The 21,100-nt window shown below is 37.0% G+C and overlaps 2 protein-coding genes across 7 annotated transcripts in view; both read left to right on the top strand.

The window, feature by feature from the left end:
* The first annotated feature begins 338 nt into the window (after positions 1 to 338).
* Positions 339 to 15,126, top strand: lrguk (leucine-rich repeats and guanylate kinase domain containing). 5 transcript variants are annotated; one of them, XM_028043698.1, is made up of 21 exons: positions 339 to 704; positions 1,394 to 1,492; positions 1,576 to 1,657; positions 1,806 to 1,906; positions 2,198 to 2,279; positions 3,117 to 3,241; positions 4,187 to 4,330; positions 4,963 to 5,043; positions 5,842 to 5,928; positions 6,017 to 6,123; positions 6,555 to 6,674; positions 7,535 to 7,631; positions 9,170 to 9,283; positions 9,409 to 9,610; positions 10,013 to 10,177; positions 10,989 to 11,098; positions 11,237 to 11,331; positions 11,666 to 11,728; positions 14,136 to 14,245; positions 14,328 to 14,385; positions 14,567 to 15,126. In XM_028043698.1, exons 1-20 carry the CDS (start codon positions 495 to 497, stop codon positions 14,360 to 14,362), a joined length of 2,229 nt encoding a protein of 742 aa, XP_027899499.1. In that variant the 5' UTR covers positions 339 to 494; the 3' UTR covers positions 14,363 to 14,385; positions 14,567 to 15,126. The 5 variants fall into 5 exon arrangements, with proteins under 5 accessions (XP_027899499.1, XP_027899500.1, XP_027899497.1 ...); XM_028043699.1 differs by having other exon boundaries at positions 14,328 to 14,382; XM_028043696.1 differs by lacking the exon at positions 14,328 to 14,385.
* A 570-nt stretch (positions 15,127 to 15,696) lies between these two features.
* Positions 15,697 to 21,100, top strand: part of col7a1l (collagen type VII alpha 1-like) — an 80,305-nt gene continuing 74,901 nt past the window's right edge. Inside the window, exons 1-2 of one of the 2 annotated variants that reach the window (XM_028043690.1) lie at positions 15,697 to 15,770; positions 16,442 to 16,509. The gene's annotated coding sequence lies outside the window, so the exon portion shown is untranslated. Of the gene's footprint in view, positions 15,771 to 16,441; positions 16,510 to 19,964; positions 20,047 to 21,100 lie in introns of those variants that run through there. The other variant, XM_028043691.1, reaches the window with a different exon arrangement.

The raw sequence follows: 21,100 nt of genomic DNA on the forward strand, positions 1-21,100 counted from the left end.
GCCCCCATGACAGAGCGTGAATGACCACTTGCCATTTTCAGAACACAATCCATCATTTTTACCCCCATATTGCTGTTTTCTCCTGTTTTGGTCTATCTCTGAAAAACTTAAATGAAGTCCATGAAAATGCGGACTTCCATTCACCTAATGAACAGAAATATGTTCAGTAGGTGTAAATACTTTTTGGAAAGCACAGCCATTTTCTCTCCTAGTATTATTTTTAAGGCAATTGCTACTTATTTATACCTTGTTCTAAGTTTTACTTCAGCCTCTAAAACGTTGCTGTCAAAAGAACTACAAGGCCCAAAATGCACTTCAACTTTTGATCGGTTGCCATGGTAGTCAACCGACACAACTTTGCCTGACTTGGGATAAGCTAACCTTGGAAGGCAAAGAATTGGCTGTTTATTGGACGCGCACTTAGACCCACTTAGTTTTCCTCTAAAAGCTATCTTTCAAAAATACCTCAGCGGTTTATTTGTGTATTGACTACAATGGAGGGCGAATTACAGGAGCAGCAACTTCTCACGATTCCAGAGGAAAACGCGGAGCCACTGGACAAACCAGAGACGTTAAAAGAACCAGAGACGTTAAAAGAACCAGAGACGTTAAAAGAACCAGAGGCGTTAAAAGAACCAGAGGCGTTAAAAGAACCAGAGACGTTAAAAGAACCAGAGGCGTTAAAAGAAATTGTCGAAGTAAAGGTAAAAATGTTTATGTTGACTTGAATAAATCTAAACGGAACATATTCCTAAAATTCTTGCACATAGTTTTCTTTAACATTTTCAACTAAAGAAAATAGTAACAATGGTGTATTTTTATGTATTTATTTTATGTTCACCTCGTTACCGCACTGAAAAAAAGCAGATAACTTTGAGTTAAAGGTCTAACGGTTGATTATTTTAAAGTTATGAGAAGTGCATTAACGGCTACAGAGTGGATTCTCTTTCTAAGCAGAATTTTAAATATTAAGTAGGTGAGTATTTTCTCTTTTTGATATGTGTTGACCTCACAGAAGTCAGCTGTCTTAAAGTATTTGTTTTCAAATATCTTAAAATATCTTAATAGAAAACTGTGAATTTTGTGCATACAGTTACACTCAAAGTAGTTTTGAGCCCTAGCAGATTCAGATGCAATGTCAGTTTCATCCAAGCAAGATGTTTGGTTCCAGTTGAAAAAGAACCAGACTTCTCCTAAATTATAATGCCAAAGAAGGATGGGTATTATTTCTGGAAGAAAACAATACAGTTTTCAAAAAGGTTATGATTATTTCCACTTTGTTTAACTTAAACAATTGCTAAAAATCTAAATCTGCCAGTGTCTCAACAACGTTGAGCATAACAGCATGGACTACTAATCCTTTAAAAAAAAATGTTTTTTGATGTTACTGTAGGAGGGGGTGTTAACTGAAGAAATGGTGTGTGAAGGTTTATCCCATCTTGGACTTGATCTGACCGGGCAGCATCAAGTTCTGTGCCACCTATCCATACCTGTGAGATGTGTACCTACAACCTAGACATTGATTAATTGAAGTCTCATTAACTTTATTCATAAATGTGTTCTTTTCTGCTCCAGAATCTCAGTCTTATAGACATATCTTTGTTATGCAAGTATGTCAATCTTGAAAAGCTAGAACTGCAACACAACAACATAGAAGGTAAAATTTTTTCCATTTTTCATTTACTTTCATACATGATTTTGTGCAATACGGCAAACATGCAAATTATAATCCAACCTTTCCTGCTGTATAATGTATTGACAAATGATGACTAAATGATTTATTCTAATTTTAGAATTTCTTCTAGATATATCCTGCCTGAACCACATACCCCACCTTATCTACCTGGATGTGTCCCACAATGAAATCTCCAACTTCTTTCAATTCCAGCCACTCCGGTACCTAGAGGTGCAGGACCTTGAACTGACAGGATAAGACAACATTTGATTGGTGGCTTGGGCCTCATTTTCTAGCACTATTCCCTTAAGATAGGCCTGGATTACCATAGCCCATCTGTAGTCGCTCTGAATTTGCTTACAAGGCATTAACTGCCCTTCAATGAACTTTTGCAAAGAGTACATTGCAATTCTTTGCAGTGGACTTCTTTTTGTACTTCTTTTGCAATGTACAAAATAAGTTGTACATTGCAAATTTTGGTAGTTGTTTGTTAAAGGTTTACTACTTTCTTCTGATTTCCAGGTGGCAAATTTCTCCCATAACCGAATACCAGACATAAAGAATCTAGCAGGCTTTCTCTGCCTGCGTCAGCTGAATCTGGACTGTATCCTTGCAGTCATTCACTTTAATGACTGTAGATGTCATCACATCGCCTCCTGATGCTTTAACAAACTTCTATGGTCTGAAGTTTCCATTCACTAAAATCTGTATTAAACTATAAATTATACTTTATTTCTTTATTTTAATGCTTTCAGAGTGTACTGATGGTTCAAAATATAACTTCAGCGACTTGTAAAAGCAAGAGTTTGATGTGGGCCTTGTCTGGATTGAAGAAGGAACATCTTGATTATCCCAAAGACTAGGGGAAAAAAAGACTGATGAGACAAAACCGAATCTTTTTTTAAGTGTTCATCCCGTTACCTCTTTCATAAAAATAACATAGTGTGATGGTATGAGGCTGAAGAGTGGGCTAAAATTCTTTCACAGTCATGGAAAGAGAGCAAATGCTTTATATCAGTTGTTGAGTGGCACAGCCATGGGGGTATTTACATCCATTCGTTTGGATGGCTTTTTTCCCCATCATCATTATTTGTTTGTTTTTGTTTTTAATTCGATTATCTTTTATAGAAAAATGCTATTTGGTTTACTGAAGCATTTAATTATAATAAAAAGAAACTAGTCAATTACTTTTAAAGTAGTTATTTCCCTATTGCAATGTCGACATAGATATTCTAGTTTATTAAGATGCCTGAAAAATGTTGTTTGTATTTGTCGGTTGACAGCCTTACTGAAAACACAAGCCAGTACTGTGAAATGTCACTTGTGAAATGTTGCCATCAACTTATCTTTTCAGAAAGATGTTTTTTGTACTCCAAACCTGATTTATGCATAACAACTTATTGTTCACCTAAAAGGATTTTTTTCTTAATCATTTGCTCAGACAACTGTCTCTCTGAAGTCAGCGGTCTTACAGATTGTTCTATGCTCAACCATCTCAGCCTGGCATACAACAAAATCTCAAAAATCAGCAACCTGGACAATTTGCCTATTACATATCTCTGCCTGGTAAGTTTTTATTATTTTGCAGCATTCTAAAATTCCAATTTTTACATATAAATCTATATTTGCTAAGAATTATTTTAAATGAAATCTCTATTTTTTACCTAATGTTGAAAATGTTTCTGAACTTTACTTTTCTTTGAAACAAGCTCAGTTTCATATTTTTTCTGTCCTCCTTTGCTGTTCTTAATCTGTGCTCTTAGGTTTTTGCCACATTTTAACACTTAACAAACATCACCATATGGCCCAACAGCATGCCTTTTCCCCCCCTGTTCTTAGTCGTTCTGTGTGTGGGTGTGTGTGCATTTTCTAGGCCCTCCGTGTTTTTCTCATTGTCAGCATCTATTGGTCTGGCTGCATCTGCCCCTCTCTGGAGCTTCCTTTAGGGACCAGGTCTTTGAACCTGGACCGAATTCAGCCTGCACACATTCCCCTATCCATCCAGCATCCATCTCGTCCTGCTCCTGACCCCGCTCCTTCCCCAATGCGCCCTCCTAAAGCAGCATGGCATTGTCAGCCAGTCTGTTTCCCAGCACATCACAGTGCCGACCCAGAGCTTCCAGGGACCAGCACGGTCACCCTCCCCTGCTGACAGCAACCCTCTGTCTGGCAGGATGCTTGGCAAGAGCAGGCCCAGGTGTGGCCAGGCAGTGGGATAACAACTTTTGTCAGTAGAATAGATAGAGAATCAGGCTGACAAGACTGTTGAGCCCAGATCTTGTTCTTTGGTTCGTCAGCGTGCTGTGCTAGCCCCTCAACAGCTGTTTAGCTGTCAGTCCAGGCCTGTCAGCATTTAGCAAAGAGCCAGGCCTGCCACTCAGCTCAGTAATGAGGGTAACAAAGCTCAGGCACTGTATAGATCATTCCTAATAGAATTATTAATGAAAGTATAAAAAGGACTTTCTGCACATACATTATCATTAATGTTTCCCTGTTTGCTGTTTGTATTAGAAGGGAAACCAGCTCCACTGTGTTGAAGGGTTGGAGAAGTTACAGAACATACAGGTTCTTGATTTGTCGAGGAATTGCATCACCTCTCTTTCAGGAATTCAGAATCTCCGCTATCTATACTTCCTCAACTTGGAGAATAACCAGGTACCTTCAGCAACAAGACAGAATGATCTCCATCATCTTTGTAGATGTATATATTGTATACCTGCCTTCTTACTTGCAACTCTAGATTCAAAATCAAAAATTTGGGATATATTATGAAATAAGATTGAGCTCAATAAACACAACATTAAAAAAACACTCAAAATTATAGAGTTAAAAAGTAAGAAACTTTTCATTTCCTAAATTTTGCTATATTATATCTAGTACATACAGTATATGTAATGTAGTAATGTAGTTCACAACAGGCTTGAAAATTAGCTAAATCCAACTTTAGACAAATAATAGTCACCGTTTTACATGGGATCATAGTTTCTTAAAATGTTAATGATAAAAAGAGCCAAAATGTAGAAACAGTGGATGAAAAACTGATTACGCCCTGTGATTCAGTTCTGTGAAGAAATACTTGAGGAAGGTCTTGAGAAGATAATTAATTATCTTAAACACAACTGTAGGTCAAAGGTTAAGTTATTTTTTGTTTATTCTCTTCAGATCTGTTTGTTCTGTTCATCAGTTTGATGTGTAAAGTTTGCATCAAAAGTAATTATAGGTAACATTTATTTTTTAAGTTTTAGCATCCAATGCAAATGACAAAAGAAATATTATTTTTTCTTCAGATTATGGAAATTGAAGATCTCAAGCATGCCATTGATCTACTGATGCTGTCGAACCTCAATCTGCTGGATAACCCTGTGCAGGTAACTGAAATATTTACATACAAGAGTCTTCACCCATGAGAACGTAAAATACAGTTGAAGTCAAAATTATTAGCCCCTGATGCCAATATTCAATTGTCTATCCATTTAACTGGATAGTTAGGTCTTTGACCCATCTCTTTCAAGCTTGGGAAAGCGTTTTCAAGCTTCTTCATTTTGGAAATACTGTGATAACTGAATATCTTTCTCCTGCTTTGTGAGCATCAATTCTTTTTCTCAAGTCTAAACTGAATTTGTTTGTTTTTGTCATGATGTTTTCTCAAGTGGGAGCTCAAACCCTTGGTGAGGATTTTATACTGTGAATAAAGTGTAGGGTAACCTTTTACCTTTATCGATTCAATGATTTCAGCTGTGGGCATTACAAAGTGAAACTACATGATTTCACAACAGTAGTTTGTGCTTTGACTAAATAAAAAGGTCAGTTCTCAAGGGGGCTAATAATTTTGGCCGTGATAGTTTTTTGGGAAAGAATGTTGTTTCTGTGCGTATAGTAAATTAATGTTTGTTTGGAAAAGTTGTATTGAAAAATCAACGTGCTGTTTCCCAAAAGCACTTTGGAAATTTTTGAAAAACACATTTTCAAATGGGAAGCTAATAAGTTTGACCTCTTTAATATAAGCAATATCAACCGAGTTTTTGTAGGAACCTCCAGATTTATTTATTTATTTATTTTGTTTTCAAGTTTTAAAAGTATGAACATAACATTGCAGATAAAAAAATTTTTCATGGAATTAGAGTTGTTGGATCTTTTGTAATATGCAAAATATTCATACTCATTAGGAGCACCATGACTACAGACTGAAAGTCATCTTTCTCTACCGAGGTTTATCAATACTGGACAATAAGAAAGTCACTGTTGAAGAAAAGGTGAGAATCTACATAATTAATGTCACTGTTTATGTAAATTGTGTATGTAGAATATTTAATGTGTCCGATTACAAACCCCAAATTCTAGGTGTCGTCACTGAACATGTTTGGCCCTCCTATGGACATAGTAGCAGCAACAGATCACATCACAAACATGGTTCACCAAATGGCACAGCCACAGGTTCTCTATCAAAGGTTTGAATGAGTATTTCAATATTTTGTGTTAGATTTCACCTGTTATTTCATCTATTATTTTTGAAATGTTTGCTAGATGAACTAGCTTTATGATTTAGTTTCTAAAAATACAAACATGTTGCATAATTTACTATTCCTACTTATCATTTACCCTGAACAACTTGTCATCACATCTAAAATAACTTACACAGATAGTTTTCAGATATAAAGCAGCGATTTCTCTAGATGTCTTATCTACTTTGCTTGTGTCAGCACTTATATTTTTGAGAACATTGATGATTTGAGAACAGTTGATAAAAGTCTGCAGTGGTTTTCATTACTTTGCTGTAGTATTTTACCTATGTTCCTTGGAAAGGGAAATGAGTGTTAAATTATGCATATAAGATAGAAGTCGATGAAGAAAGGGTGTGTTTTTGTCTGATTGCGTGCAGCACAATGCCTACTCCAAACACCCCATACCCAATGCTGGTGGTGACGGGCCCTGAAGGCTGTAGGAAAGGAGACTTGGTTCGCAGACTGTGTCAGGAGTTTGGCAAAGACTTTGGTGTCGGGTCAGTCTGATAGAGCTTTTAATAATACATATATTCTTCTTGTCTATCATATCTGGTGTTTGGTCTGTTTAACCGAAACTACCAATTGTTTTGATCTGAAAATCACCATATGGCCCTTAATTGAAACTTGAGTTCTCAAAACAATAATCAGAAAACCTTATTCTAATGTAATTGGGAATGCATTTTAGCTTGTGGGTCGCAATATCCATCAAAGGGACTGTTTCCTTTTAGAGGTGGAAAAAAGGTTTCATCTCCCCTCCTGCCAATGAATGCATGCGTGCACTAATCCATGCACGTGAATGATAAAACTAAATAGTAATAATCCTTACCTTAAATAAAACCTTCGCCAAGCTTGATAGTCGATTCATCTGCCCAGGTAAAATAAAACCCATCCGAGACTGTGTGCTGGGCAAAAGGTTCATGCAGGGTCAAAGGTTATGTGGCCTATGGCAGTGATCCACAGCACACCTGCAAGTCTATGTCTCAATCACTAAGAAAAAAATAAGTATTTTTAGTCACCCTTTTAAAGTCCAGGTTTGATCTAAATTAAAGCAAACACTCATTCCTAAGTGTTGCCAACAGTTGATGGGAGTTATGGTACATCCAGTTTTAGGGTATAGGGGTTTTTACTTTTTCACAACGTGTCAGGTTAGTTTGAATAGCTTTTTCCTTTTGTAAAAGAATCTTAATCTGGGTTTTCCTAGTCTGTTTTTAAAATGTGTATGGAATCTATCTGAAATCTAACGTGACAGAAAAGGAAAAGAAGGCTGTAGGGCGTGAATACCTTTTTGCAGCACTGAATTTGTTAGAACGCAAGTGGATTTACTTCAAAGTACTAACTAACTGTTCATATTTCACAGCATCTGTCACTCTACACGCCAGCCCTACCCTGAAGAGGAGAACGGGGTTGATTATCATTTTGTCAGTGAAGACGAATTTCAGAACTTATTTCTCATGGTGAGAATCCTTCCCCTTTGTTTGTGACAAACTAAAGATTAAGACTTTTAGGCGTGTTTTTTAGCAGTAGTTTGCATTTGTAGTCTCACAAATAATTAGAATAAATTAATATTTCCCAGATTTTGTCAAAATACACACCCAGGATTCTTGATAAATTATGTTTTAAGTGAGCTCGATTCCCACGTCTCCCTCAGCAAGTTTCAAATTGATTTCACAGGCTGGTTTTAATGTGTTGTGGAGATAATTAGTTTTTCTCGGGTGAACTGATTTTTCTATTAACTTGGTGGCTCTTTTTCCATCAGTACCTTTACCATAATAATGTTTTTCTGAGATTTCATTAGACCATATTAATTTAATTTTATTTAACTCAGTTTTAAGGATGAGGTATCAAATCCACTTGAATTATTTGAGACAAGAGGTAACGGTATGCTGATTGCTGCTCAGAATTTCCCATAACGTAGGTATACACATAAGCATCTGAAATCAGAATTTACGACTGGTGGAAGAAGCCAAATGTGTCCTTGGGTCCTGAACACATTTGTTTTCCATCTTCACTGTCTTGTCAAGTCAGCTGTTATGTAAGGTTGGTGGGAGATAATTTATAGAGGACTGTGTGTCTGTGATTTACACAGGAATGGCTTTGAAGCAGCTTTGATGCATTTTGTCTTCTCCAGCACCAGATAATTTACAATCAATCCCTGCCCCTGTTTGATCCTTCCTGTGTTTTTATTCCTCCACTTTTCTGTAGCCAGCTTTTTGGTTCAGTGACGTCCTGCATTTTTAAATTTCTCAATCTTCAAGCTCTGCCTTTTATTCCCAAGATGGGCTTTTCCACACAATCTTGAAACACTTCTTGGGTTTTGGAAGGATCGCAAACAAGATAAAATAAAACCGATATAAACTGAAACTATATAATTTGACACAACAAACATGTGGACCAGGGTATTCCGATCAGATTACTAATAAGGTTTCTCTCACATCCCCACACTGATCCCACAGTGACACATGGTGGTGGTAATATCATGGTGGGCAGACTCTTTTTTTCTCATCTCTAATCACAGATTAGAGTTTAACCAGAAAGAGTACAGATTTAAAAAAAAAAATGAAGTGTTCTAATTTTTTCACAACTGCATATGTTCTCCTGTTTTGACATTAAAGTCATTAAATCAATTGTGACATAGCCAAAGTCAGGTATTTATTTTACATTTCTGACTACTCAACCGAACTGACAACTTATGGGTTTAACAATATGCTAAATTGACTTGCATGCTTATAGTTGTTTGTTGCGTCTTGAAAGTCAGGAATTTTGCGGCCCTTCAAAAACAAGTAATCTTAAGGCTGTAAGGTTTAACTTAAGGTGAGAAATATCAAAGAGGATTTCACCCTGACTACCAGGTCAAAAGTTCATTTCAGTGGGTAGGCAAATGGCTTCAGGTTGTTAAGCTTGACAGAACATGCTGGGAATGTATGTATTTATGTTTGCTGTTGCTTTCCATGTAAAATAAAGCTTCTTTTTTCTTCTTCTTTTTTAATGCAAGGGTAAATTTCTCCTGACCATGCATTATGGCAGCCATCTGTTTGGCCTCAGCAGAGATGCTATAGAGGAAGTAGCAAATTATGGAGTGGTTTGTTGTTTACATATGGAGCTGGAGGTACTTGTGTAAAACTAATATCTAAAGAAGATTTTGTTCTGTGTATTCTGGGACTGCTTTAAGAATAAAAGTTTAACACCATTAATAATTTGTCAAATAAATGCAATTGTGCTTTTTTTTTGCAGGGTGTTTTCAGTCTAAAGAAGACTTGCTTTAGGCCTCGATACATCCTGCTTATACCCACGGAAATAGAGACGTTCATAACCCACATGAAAAGCACTAATCGTTACACCCAGTCACAGATTGATCTTGCAGTGCAACGTGTGCCCCTCTATTCAAAAACCAATGAAGAACGTCCAGGATTCTTCGACAACGTCATTCCAAGTGGTAAAATGCAAAGGAAAATGTATTTGTGCAGTGTTTGCTTTTAAATTCCAAATAAGTATAATTTCTCCTAAATTAAACTTTTTACACATAATGTCCTTTAAGTGCATTCTAAGCATATTGATAGGTGGAATAACTTGCTGCGGTAAAATCCACATTTAGCTGCAGGATCACTGTGTTTATCTTGCCTCTCGATAGCACTCAGCCTGTTAGCTGTTTTCTTAATGAGATGAACAAACAGTGAGTGTAAGACATTCATCAATTTTATGCAGTGCTAGCGAGCCCCTCATTACACCAAGGTCAACATCTACATATCTTTGATTCATTGCTCTTTGATGTTGGATGCACTGGCTCTGTTCAGGACCCAACTTCCTTGTGTGTTTATTTATGTCTGTACTTATTTAGATAACTATGAAGAAGCTTACCAGGCCTTGGTGGAAATAGTGAAGGACTACATGTTTGTTGAGGAGCTGTCGGGGGACGAGGAGGAGGTGAAGGAAGAGGAAGAGAAGACGAGAGAGGAGGAGGAGAAACCAAAGGAAGAGGAGGTGGAAAAAGAGAAGAGCAGCGGTGAATTCTCCTCTGACAGTAGTTTGAGAGGCGTTTCTCTTTTTAGTTTTCCAGTTCGTCAGCAGATTTAAAGATTTGAAATACTTGTTTTGTGAAAGGACACATGATTATTGATTGTTAGGCTTTAAATTACCAGATATTATGTTAGTCAATCTTACCTTAAGGCCAGCTACTCATCTTTATATTGTATCCCCTAGTTTGTTCCCAAATGTTGCCATTTGCATAATGGCATCATATACAAATGGCATATCAGTGTATTCCTCTCGGTAGTTTTGTATTTTGGATGAAATTCTAAGCTAAATGTTCATAAAAAATTTTCAAATCTCATTCATAATTTAATTTAATTCAAGGTGAAGTGACAGCACCCATCAACCTAATGCCATCAGAGCAACTGTGTGATCAACTCAGGATATCTAGGGTGGATTTTATTTGCCTGCAAACCATCATTTACTGTTGATCGTAAATTTCCACGCACTAAGAAAGAGATTAGGCTTATATTAGATAGTTGGCTTATTTTATCATGTTTAGAGCAAAATGGAAGCTGTTATGTTATTAGGTTCCCAAGACAACATAATGATGCACAGCAAGTTGAATGAACTTGCTGTTCATTCAACTTATTGTATATTGTATAACCTACAATATAGGTTATATTGTAACCTATATTAAAGGTTACAAATCCCAACTCTCTTCTTCATAAAGAAGCTAAAACCACCATTGCTATTTTTGGTTGTTTTGGTTTTCAAGTACTAAGCTGTGACAACAAAAATGTGAATGCCACACTCTCCAAGTAATGTTTCAGGCTTTGTTTCAGTCGAGGAACCAGCAACAACACCGGTAGAATCAGAGTCACTCCCTGGCCCAACCATCGAAACCAGCTTAGCTAAAGTCCAGGCAGATTCCAGCTGTCAAAAAACATTGATTGTGAGTTTGTCTCTTAAAGTACAGCATGGCAGCAAAGCCTGCAAGTGGAATTAGAACATACATCTGAAACCAGATGTAGGAAGAAGTCATTTTCAGCTGGCTGCTATCGAGGTGTTTCCATTTTTTCTCTTTCTGCAGGAGCTTGCCTCCTTGAGGAAGCGAGAGGAGCTGGCGAGGGAAGCTGTTGTTGGAAAGAAACCAGGGTTGCACAGCCACCTCTTCAAACAGTACAGGTAAGTGGCAGCCACTCCACCTCACTCCAGGGCCTAGTTTAAAGTAGGCATTCAATGTTGGGCCAATTTAGTGTAATCGCAACACTTTTCCTATAATAACTGCATTTTAATGGCTCAGTATGAGTTTGACATTGAGGGTGAAGTGCCAGGCGTCTAAATTATTTAAGCCCAACTGTTTGTTAATGTGATCGGAGCTTTTTGCCGTTGTTCATTTTGGCAACCTGTCCATAAAAACAAGCAGTCATCAGAGGAATATTTAGAAAACTGCTAAGTGTGCTAATTTGTCTGAAATATGTGGTTCTAAATTTAATTAGCCTAGTTTTGCTTGTTTTAGCCAAAATGTGGCGTCAGCGGAACGTGATCAAGATCCTGGTACCCACACTCAGGAGATTAGCAGGTCAGTCAACACAAAACTGTGAAAAACAAAATTATGTTCATAAATGCTTCCAGATTCCCTTATCCAAGCCAGTGGAGTAAAGTTAATAACCTAAACCGGTGTTTGTATAACATTTTAGATAGATAGATAGATAGATAGATAGATAGATAGATAGATAGATAGATAGATAGATAGATAGATAGATAGATAGATAGATAGATAGATAGATAGATAGATAGGTAGGTAGGTAGATAGATAGATAGATAGATAGATAGATAGATAGATAGATAGATAGAGAGAGAGAGAGAGAGAGAGAGAGAGAGAGAGAGAGAGAGAGAGAGAGAGAGGTAGGTAGGTAGGTAGGTAGGTAGGTAGGTAGGTAGGTAGATAGATAGATAGATAGATAGATAGATAGATAGATAGATAGATAGATAGATAGATAGATAGATAGAGAGATAGGTAGGTAGGTAGGTAGGTAGGTAGGTAGGTAGGTAGGTAGGTAGGTAGGTAGATAGATAGATAGATAGATAGATAGATAGATAGATAGATAGATAGATAGATCTTTATTGTCATTGTCACAAGAACAACGAAATTTAAAAGGTGCCATCAGTCAGTGCATATGCTTAAAAACAAAAAATAACTGTCTCACAATTCACACACAATGTAAGAATTAACAAATAACTGGAAAAAAAAAAACCTAATAAATAAGAAATATTTTGTCATGTTGGTGAAAATTGTTAGCAAAAGAGGATTCTCCAGCACTCCACACCCCCTTTTTTTGTGTGGCAAAAATATATTGATATTTTTCCCTCTCAACAATAAGCTGAACATACAGTATTTTAAGTGCAATTCTCTAGGAGATTTATACATTTCTTAAAAGCTGATTTTAGTACACGAAAGTCTTCTGAGTAAAAGGCCCTGGACAGATGTCATCCTATTTTCTATTAAATTAAAGGAAATGCAAAAAGCATGTTTATTAAAAGATAAATACTTTGTGTTGTACCTAACATTTCCAGTTGTACAAAGGTTTTAATCTGTTATGAATACTTTTACACTAATTAAAAATAAAAACTTTTCCATCCAGGCCACACTTCAGGCACTGCTGACTTAAGCCAACCAGTGTAAATCTCAGAGAAAAACAAATGGATTAATAGTTCAACACTGGAGATATCCTCTAAACTGTAAAACCAGTCCTATTCATTTTACAGAGAGGTAATGTTTTCAGAGGAGACTTGTTGCCTCTCACCCTGAAGCATTATTAGCATCCTTGAAGCGTTTTTTCCATTTTATAGATCTCGTTTTCTTCCAGTGAGCCACGTGGGGACAAATGTCTTCACATTTTCTCTACATACTCAGTTGGACATTTTTACACACCAGCACACCCACTCATAAATTCAGATTTTATAGCTTCTGCAGGTCATGACATTCCTGTGTGCACACTTACACTCAAGGTGGATTTTCTTTTTATAATATATAACTGTACATTGTTACTTTAGAATGAAATATGAGATGTACAGGGTCTTTCTCACATTTTTTCTCTTTACAACCACAGACTTCAATGTGTTTTATTAGAATTTTATTTGATTGACCAATAAGATATCACACATTATTGTGAAGTGAAAGGAAAACAGCCTTCCCTGCCAATTCTATCACTGCTGATTCTTACAGGGTTGTAGGGAAGGCTGGTGCTTATATGAGTACAAGGCAGGATGCGTTCGGGTGCAGGTCACTAGTTGGTAGGAAAACGTGGTACATGATTTTGAACATTGTTTGCAACGTTGACTCTGCTAAAGGGGTGGCAACATTTATGCTCCTCACCTCTGGAACAGACTGCGTGAAAGCTTGAAATGTGCAGAAGCTGTTGCTCATGTAAATGAGGACTGACATCATTACTGTTTACTCCAGCTTTTGCATAAAGGCCAAAGACTGATTTATCGTGTCTGACATTTCTTCCCTTTTTATTTTTCTTAAATTTGTCATTTTAATATTTCTTTTTATCGGACTATGCATCATGTTTGTAGAAAACACTTTGAATTTATATGCTACACATATAAATTTGTGTAGCATATAAATTTATATATGCTACACATATAAATTTGACTTGTGCATACACATAGATTGTGTTTTACACTACAGTACTGTTTTCTTTAACCTTATTCTCCTGGTAAACCACAGACAGACCTTCTTATGCAATTCTGTTAACAATAGCTTTCTTTTTGCAACTCTCCCACAAAGGTCAGACTTATTGGAAACTAATAGTTACTTTTATAATAGGTTCCTTCATCAGACCTGTATGCCTCTATAGCTCCTTCAGAGTTAGCATTGACTTATGATTCAGTCTGTTTGTCTAGCCAGTCAGTTAGGTGGACGGTCAAGTTTTTCACTTAATCTGACCTTTCACCTCTACTTCATCTTATTTTACATGCAGCTCAGAAGTATCTTGTGCCGCCTCAGCTTTAGATGTTCCCGTGTCACTCGGTGGCACTGTTGAACCTCTAGAGAGAACCCTATTGGAACACACGACAGAAATGCTCAACGGTCAGTATGTTTTTTTTTTAAGTTAGGACATTTGCATGTGTGTATGAAATAAAAAAATAAAGATTTTTTTTTTTTTTACTAGAAAATAAATGCATGAAACCAAAGGCAAATCCATAAATGATTGGCTATGAGATGATGTTGTGAGTATAATTCTAGTTTTTATGACAACACTGCCTACAGCCATAGGAGAACAACAGCGATGCTACTTTCTCTATATGTAGCCAATGAAAAAAATCAGATTTTTCCAGGCAGCAGTGCAAACGTTTGACATTCCATATGCAGAAATTGAGCAATCTGCTGTTCTTGGCTCCAACTTTTCAGGTTGCAATATGGGACTCAAGACAAAGTCCATCCTGCCTCCAGTCTCGCCTGGACATAAGAATCGTGAAGTCACGCCACCTGAGACACCTTGAATCTACCCATAACGGCCCGTCGAAAAGAACGAAGGAGCAAATGTGGAGGGAGGGTTTTCATAGAAGATTTAGTTGTTGTTTTTTTTAAACAAAGCAGAAAATATTTGAAGGTAGTTTGTACTTCAAAAATGAAAATGTTCTTAGTTAACATTACCTTGGGATTTATTCTGTTCTATTTTTTGTACTTTCCCAGGTGTGTTTTGTTTAGAGATGCATTATAGACAGATATGTCTGATTCGTTTAGACTGTAAGAGCAAGAAAATCTGCTGATAAGACGGAAGGAAGAAAATAGTACTATAATGCTACTCTTGTTTGTCTTGTTGAGCTTTCACTGTCTGTCATTCTGGATTTGGAAATATTGACAGGCTTTTATAAATCTCAGAGTTAAGGTAGTTTTATGTTTAGTAGGGAATACACACAAAACTGCTGCTTATACTTGCTAATAAAAGAGGCTAAAGACAGTTTAAATTGTGAACTTTGTGTTTTCTCTGAAAATATTAGTGGCACTCTCTTTTAAACCAATAGCTCAGATGTGGCAATATTTCAATTAAACAAAAATATACATAAAGAATTAGTCATTTTCTTATGTGTTCTTACATTATTACATTTTAACAAAAAGTTAAAGAAAAAACAAAATAAGAAACCAAATTCTCATTGGTGCCTCTTCGGGTTTGTCCCGTCTTTTCTATTTGACCGTCTGGTTATACTTGAGTTTGCGCATTGTTTTCCAGACAATGTGGTTCTTTTCAAAAAAAAAAAAAAAACCACAGAAAAAAACATGGATGTTTCATTTTAAAATGTTAAAACAACACCTCCCGTGGCAAGAGTTACTGGAAGTCCACCTACATCTTGGTCGAGAAACCAACGCAAGTTGTAGATGCTCAAACGTCCCGATGCAGCAAATGCACACTGACTTGATTTGGCTGATGAGCTTCACCTGTGTCTGGCACAAGCCGACCGAGAGAAATGAAACAACAGTGAAGACGCGTGATACAAAATTATTACTATAAGGAAAACGCATACCTTTAGTAAAAGCTCAACTGGAAGTCTTACCCTGAGGTTGCGCAGAGGACGGAGCTGTTTGGACAATACGCTGCTTCCATTAGTACCAGGTGAGCTTGTCCCACGGTTGTTTTTCTTACTTGCTAAAATCCGTCCCCATATCTGTTTTTAGTCTATTTTCTCACACAAAGCATGGTAACTTTAATGTTTAATTTGGTATCCAGTTTATTCGGCTTCCATGGACTCATAACATCAGAATGTTAATACTTGACTCCAAATGGGTCTCGAAAATACATAAGCATGCTGCCAAGTGGCAACGTGGCCGAAGGACCGCGAAGCCCATATTTTAGAATAGCTGACGTAAAACCCTACGGAAGAGGATTAGGGCCACCGAAAAAAAAACAAAAAAGAATTCTGACTTTAATCTCAGAATTCTAACTTTAAAGTCAGAATTCTTTTTTTTTTTTCGGTGGCCCTAATCCTCTTCTGTAAAAACCCTGACTTCATTCAGATAAAAAAAAAAAATGAGTAGACCGCACCAACTGTGTGCAAACAATCAGGCTATATCCTGACTCAAGTTGCACCAGTTCAGGAGGCATGAGCCATAATTCCAGCAACCTATTGTGAAAAGATCATGGGAAGAAACACAAAATGTTTGACACAAGTCAAGAGAAAGCATTGAAACTGAACATAAATATTTTATTTCGCTGACACTTTGAACTTTGATGATCCTAACTGATGTGCAACAGTGAATAAATGTCTTGTCTTTTTCCACCTGCAGTGTATCCATGTGTCCTGAAGAGCTTTTGTCCATAATGTAGAGATTCCTGACTGCAGATCGTAGAACAAGTATGTGGCACACGTCAGGTTTCAGTGGCGTAGCAATTATTTTTCTGACAATGAAGGGCTATTGTATTCTCTACAGCTCAACGATCTCATCAGCTGGGCTTTAACAGCTGCAGTCAAGATACTGATCTTGAATGTGCCGCATAAAGCTCTTGTCATTGGATGATAAATACATCATTAATCTTTATCTGTTCCGGGGGGATCATTTATTCATCTGGACATGCATTCGTAGGGACGTGGTTGGTGGCTATTAAACGGTGCACCATCACAAACACGCTGGTGTGTTTCTGACATGGTGCACACTTGCCATGGATGCTTACATACACCGTTAATTAGTGATTCTTAGCAAACAGAAACTGTCATCTGCCACAGATGTATGCATTGCTTATTAAAGCGGTCCCTCAGCCAGCCAGCCTGTCTGTAAGTGCATGTGGATTTACTCACACACACTCACTCTGTGGGTCCTTTGTCTCCTGCACTCTCGATGTGTGCAGCTTAGTTTACACACATACACACGCGCCAACTAGGCACACCTGGTCATTCATCACTGTCGTTCTTCCTCTGAGGCAGCAGATGTTGCAACACTGTCATAATTCTTTAAAAGTTCGAAAGCCAGACTGTGTCTTCAGGGCTCCTGGGGTCTAACCTACTTACACTGCAGTCTGTGCCTCTGCAGCTTATCATGGGCTAACATGTTGTCTTCCTGTGAATTAGCATTGCATTAGATAGGTATGCATGCGAGTCTGTTCAAAGGCGAGAATAAAGAGAGGTGGATGAGCAGGTGAAGAGCTCCTGCTTTTCATTCTGAGCCTTGATTGCTTGCGTAGCATGAGTTGCAGTGAAAGCTGTGAGGTTTTTTATCTACACCTCCTGGCTTTGTGCGTTATATTTCTCTGCAGAACATCACCTTTTCCATGCAGCTCCATTCGTCTTGACAGAAAAATAAATGCATCGTAAGCCCTCCGTTTTGGCATAAGTCATCAAAACTAACACATTTCACCAGATAGAAAAGGAGATCACATTTTCTGCAAGAAACAGACCTGCTGCTGGGTTACGTGTGAGGAGGTTTGAGCCACTCTGGCACAGATATGCAGAAGCACGGTATCAATTTACACAAAGCTGAAGATTTCCGTCTTATGAATATGTTTCACGATACTCGAGAAATGAAAGGAAAGGGGAATTAATCTATATTTCCATTCCAGAAGGAGTTGTAACTAGAAGCAGAATTGGATGCTAGGAAGTAATTGGAAGCAGCAGTACATCAGTTTGACTAACACAGCACATTTCAATTTTAGCTCAGGGGTTGCGTTCAGGTCATGCAAAGTTATCTTCGGAGTGAATCAGTGTGATAGAAATATCTCTGCAAAACTTAGAGCTTTATTTCTTATCAGGAAAGGCACACTGCAAACATATGTCGCTTTTCGTTGTTAACTGCACATTTAAGATAAGCATCTGGAGTAATGTTTTTCACACTTAAAAAAAATAATAATTGAGCGAATAGTCAGAGTTGTCAGTAATGAGAATACATTCTGCTGTTTTTCAGTGTCATTTAGAATAATTTGTCCCTTCTCCACCCATTTTAACAAAACTCTCTGATGACTGTTTTCTTATTCAGACAGCAGAACCTCAAGAAACATACAGATATTGTGGCAGTATTATGAGATACTGCCACAATATCTCAACACAGAAACTGTTTGATTTAACAGAGATTTGTTTTTGAGGACTCATAAAAGTTGAAAGTGGACTTCAGAGCACTTTACTTTCTATGAATGTTCAATGCTATGTTAGAGGCACAACTGTAATAGCGACAATTGACCCTTAGTGCACTGAAGGAGGGATTAGCAGGAACAAACACTTCATCCCACAGAGACCAAATCAATGTTTTCCGGATTTGATTGAACTCTGGTTTCTTCGCTGCTTTGGATTTCCTTATTTATTTAATTAGAATACATCCACAATGCAATATAGGTGCAGAAAATTACAGCTCTCTATGTCAGCGCTCCAGAGTGGGACAACCTCACTGAGACAGTAATGATATTTATTTATAGATTGTGTGTTGGTTAAATGAATAATATTGTGATAAAATATGTGTTTAAATCTTTGAATAAAGTCCGACAAGAAGCATAATTGGATGCAAGAAGAAGATGAAAGACAATCTTTATAGATAGTTATTCCTTCTACTTAGACAATTTTTAAAGAATATTTTTCCCTTTTTTCAATAAATTTTATATAATTTGGTAAGGTTGAATACTGTAGGATTATTTTTTTTTAAATGTCTTTCACAATCGTTTTAATCTGAATAGAGAAACTGGTGTTTGACTATTCTGACTTGCATGCTAATACATTTCGTTTGCTTTTCACTTTTACCATGATTACTAATTCTTTAGAGTTGTGTGTGGGGGGGAGGAGGGGTAGTTTTTAGCTATCAAATGTTTTCTGCAATACTTAAAAGTGTCTTTATGGAAATTTCAGAACTTTCTTCCAACAATTACATTTATGTAAGTAAAACTGGATATTTTAGTTTCTGCGAGACTGTCGAGATGTTCTCCACCGTGTGTTTTATTGCATATATATATATATATATATATATACAGTACAGACCAAAAGTTTGGACACACCTTTTAATTCAATGAGTTTCCTTTATTTTCATGACTATTGACATTGTAGATTCACACTGAAGGCATCAAAACTATAAATAACACATGTGGAAATATGCACTAAACAAAAAAGTGTAAAACAACTAAAAATACCCCTTATATTCTAGTTTCTTCAAAGTAGCAACCTTTTGCTGTGATTACTGATGAGCTTCAAGATGTCGTCACCTGAAATGGTTTTCACTTCATAGTTGTGCCCTGTCAGGTTAATAAGTGGGATTTCTTGCCTTATAAATAGTCATGAAAATAAAGAAAACCCATTGAATTAGAAAGGTGTGTCCAAACTTTTGGTCTGTACTGTGTGTATATATATATATATATATATATATATATATATACACACACAAACACAATCAAGTATCTGTTGCCTTTTATTGTCGTAAAAATTCTGTATATACCAAACATGACTTAAAAGAAATTTGACTTTGTAATTTGATGCCTGGAAATTGACCTCTGTCTCTTTAAGAAGCTTGTAATCTTTTCCAACACTTTGCCTTCAGCATGTCATCATGACAATGCTTCTCATTATGCCATTAAAATTGTTTTTAGTAACGTTGGACTGAGAAGTAGTTCTAACCTCAGCAGACACACATTTCCACCAGGTGTTTGCTAAATGCTGATGCTGAGATTCAAGGATTCCTCAAATGTGCATGAAGGAATCAAAGCAAGACTCCAGGTATGTTTTTCATTATAACTTGATGTAAAGCTCATAAGTTGATTTTATGTGACACACCCCTCCCTTGTTCCACTTTAAGATACATGTGGTGGCTGAGCTATTAAAACAGTCGACTCTAAGTGTTTTCAGATGGCGTCTCAAGTATTCATGGATTTTATTTTTTAGTGGGAAGTTGTGAATACATGGGTCCACTGTATTACCTGCCCTACAGTAAGTATGGGTTTCTTAAGGCTCATTTGAAGAAAAAAAAAATTGGAAAGTGTTGAATTTATCTGGTAATCATGTTATTTGCATCTTTTTTTAATATTTTTATTTCAGCCTTTAATATAGCAGAATTTGCACATAATTTTATATTTCTGTCTGGTGGTGTAATTTTCACAAATTAAATATATTGTCAAACACAAATTCAGTACTAAAGTAGTGTTTTAGTAAATCTGTTGTTGCTCTTAATTTGTCGGGTGTCAGTCTTTTCCTTTTGATTTAGTGGTATTCTTGAGTACAATTTTTCTTGGGTGAGTTGATAGGATGCATCTAAAAGTTGCAGGCTAGTACTTTGAGTGGACTGGGCACCCCTGGTTTAGCTTCTTGCAGTATCTCATCTTTTTCTGTTTGGATATTTTTCCACCTGTTAAAGAGTTGACAAAGATTTCATCTATTCCGACGGAAACACTTAGTTTTAATCTGCGTGACTTTTCGTTCTGCGTGCTCATGCTGAAGACGTTGGGTGAGGTCAGGTTGCTGATACAATGAAAACTTAAATGAAACACACCTCTGCATTAACTCTGTCGCATGATGTGCTGCCACAGTTGGTAACTATGGCAACAGCACTCTGCAGTCCTTTTTGCTATAAGTCCACGGCCCATTGAGTGTGTGTGTAAAGCTTGTGTTCCCTGTAGGCAGATTAATTCCCCTCCACTTTCATTCCCTGTCAGAGCGTTGAAACAAAAACTTTCTGTTTTAATTAGTTGGGTGCGGCGTCTCACTTCATCTGTCTCTCCGTGTAGTGCCTCGTTCTCACTTTCAGCGTCTCCCTCCCTCTCCATCTTCACTCTTCCTCTTGTTCTCCAGTGTAATTAAAGGCAGTCAGTGCAGATAATAGGATGGTAATAGTGCATAATTGTGATAATCAATACAAAATGCAGACTTAGGAACACTTAATTCCTTGATGTACAGAAGTATTGAGTGGGCAGAGAGTTCAAAAGGCAGATAGCGACTTGGCTTGTGTTAACTTCCTTTGTTTCCATCAGTGCTATAAACATTTGCA

The sequence above is a fragment of the Xiphophorus couchianus genome, chromosome 17, assembly GCF_001444195.1.
Source record: "Xiphophorus couchianus chromosome 17, X_couchianus-1.0, whole genome shotgun sequence".
Classification (NCBI taxonomy): Eukaryota; Metazoa; Chordata; class Actinopteri; order Cyprinodontiformes; family Poeciliidae; genus Xiphophorus; species Xiphophorus couchianus.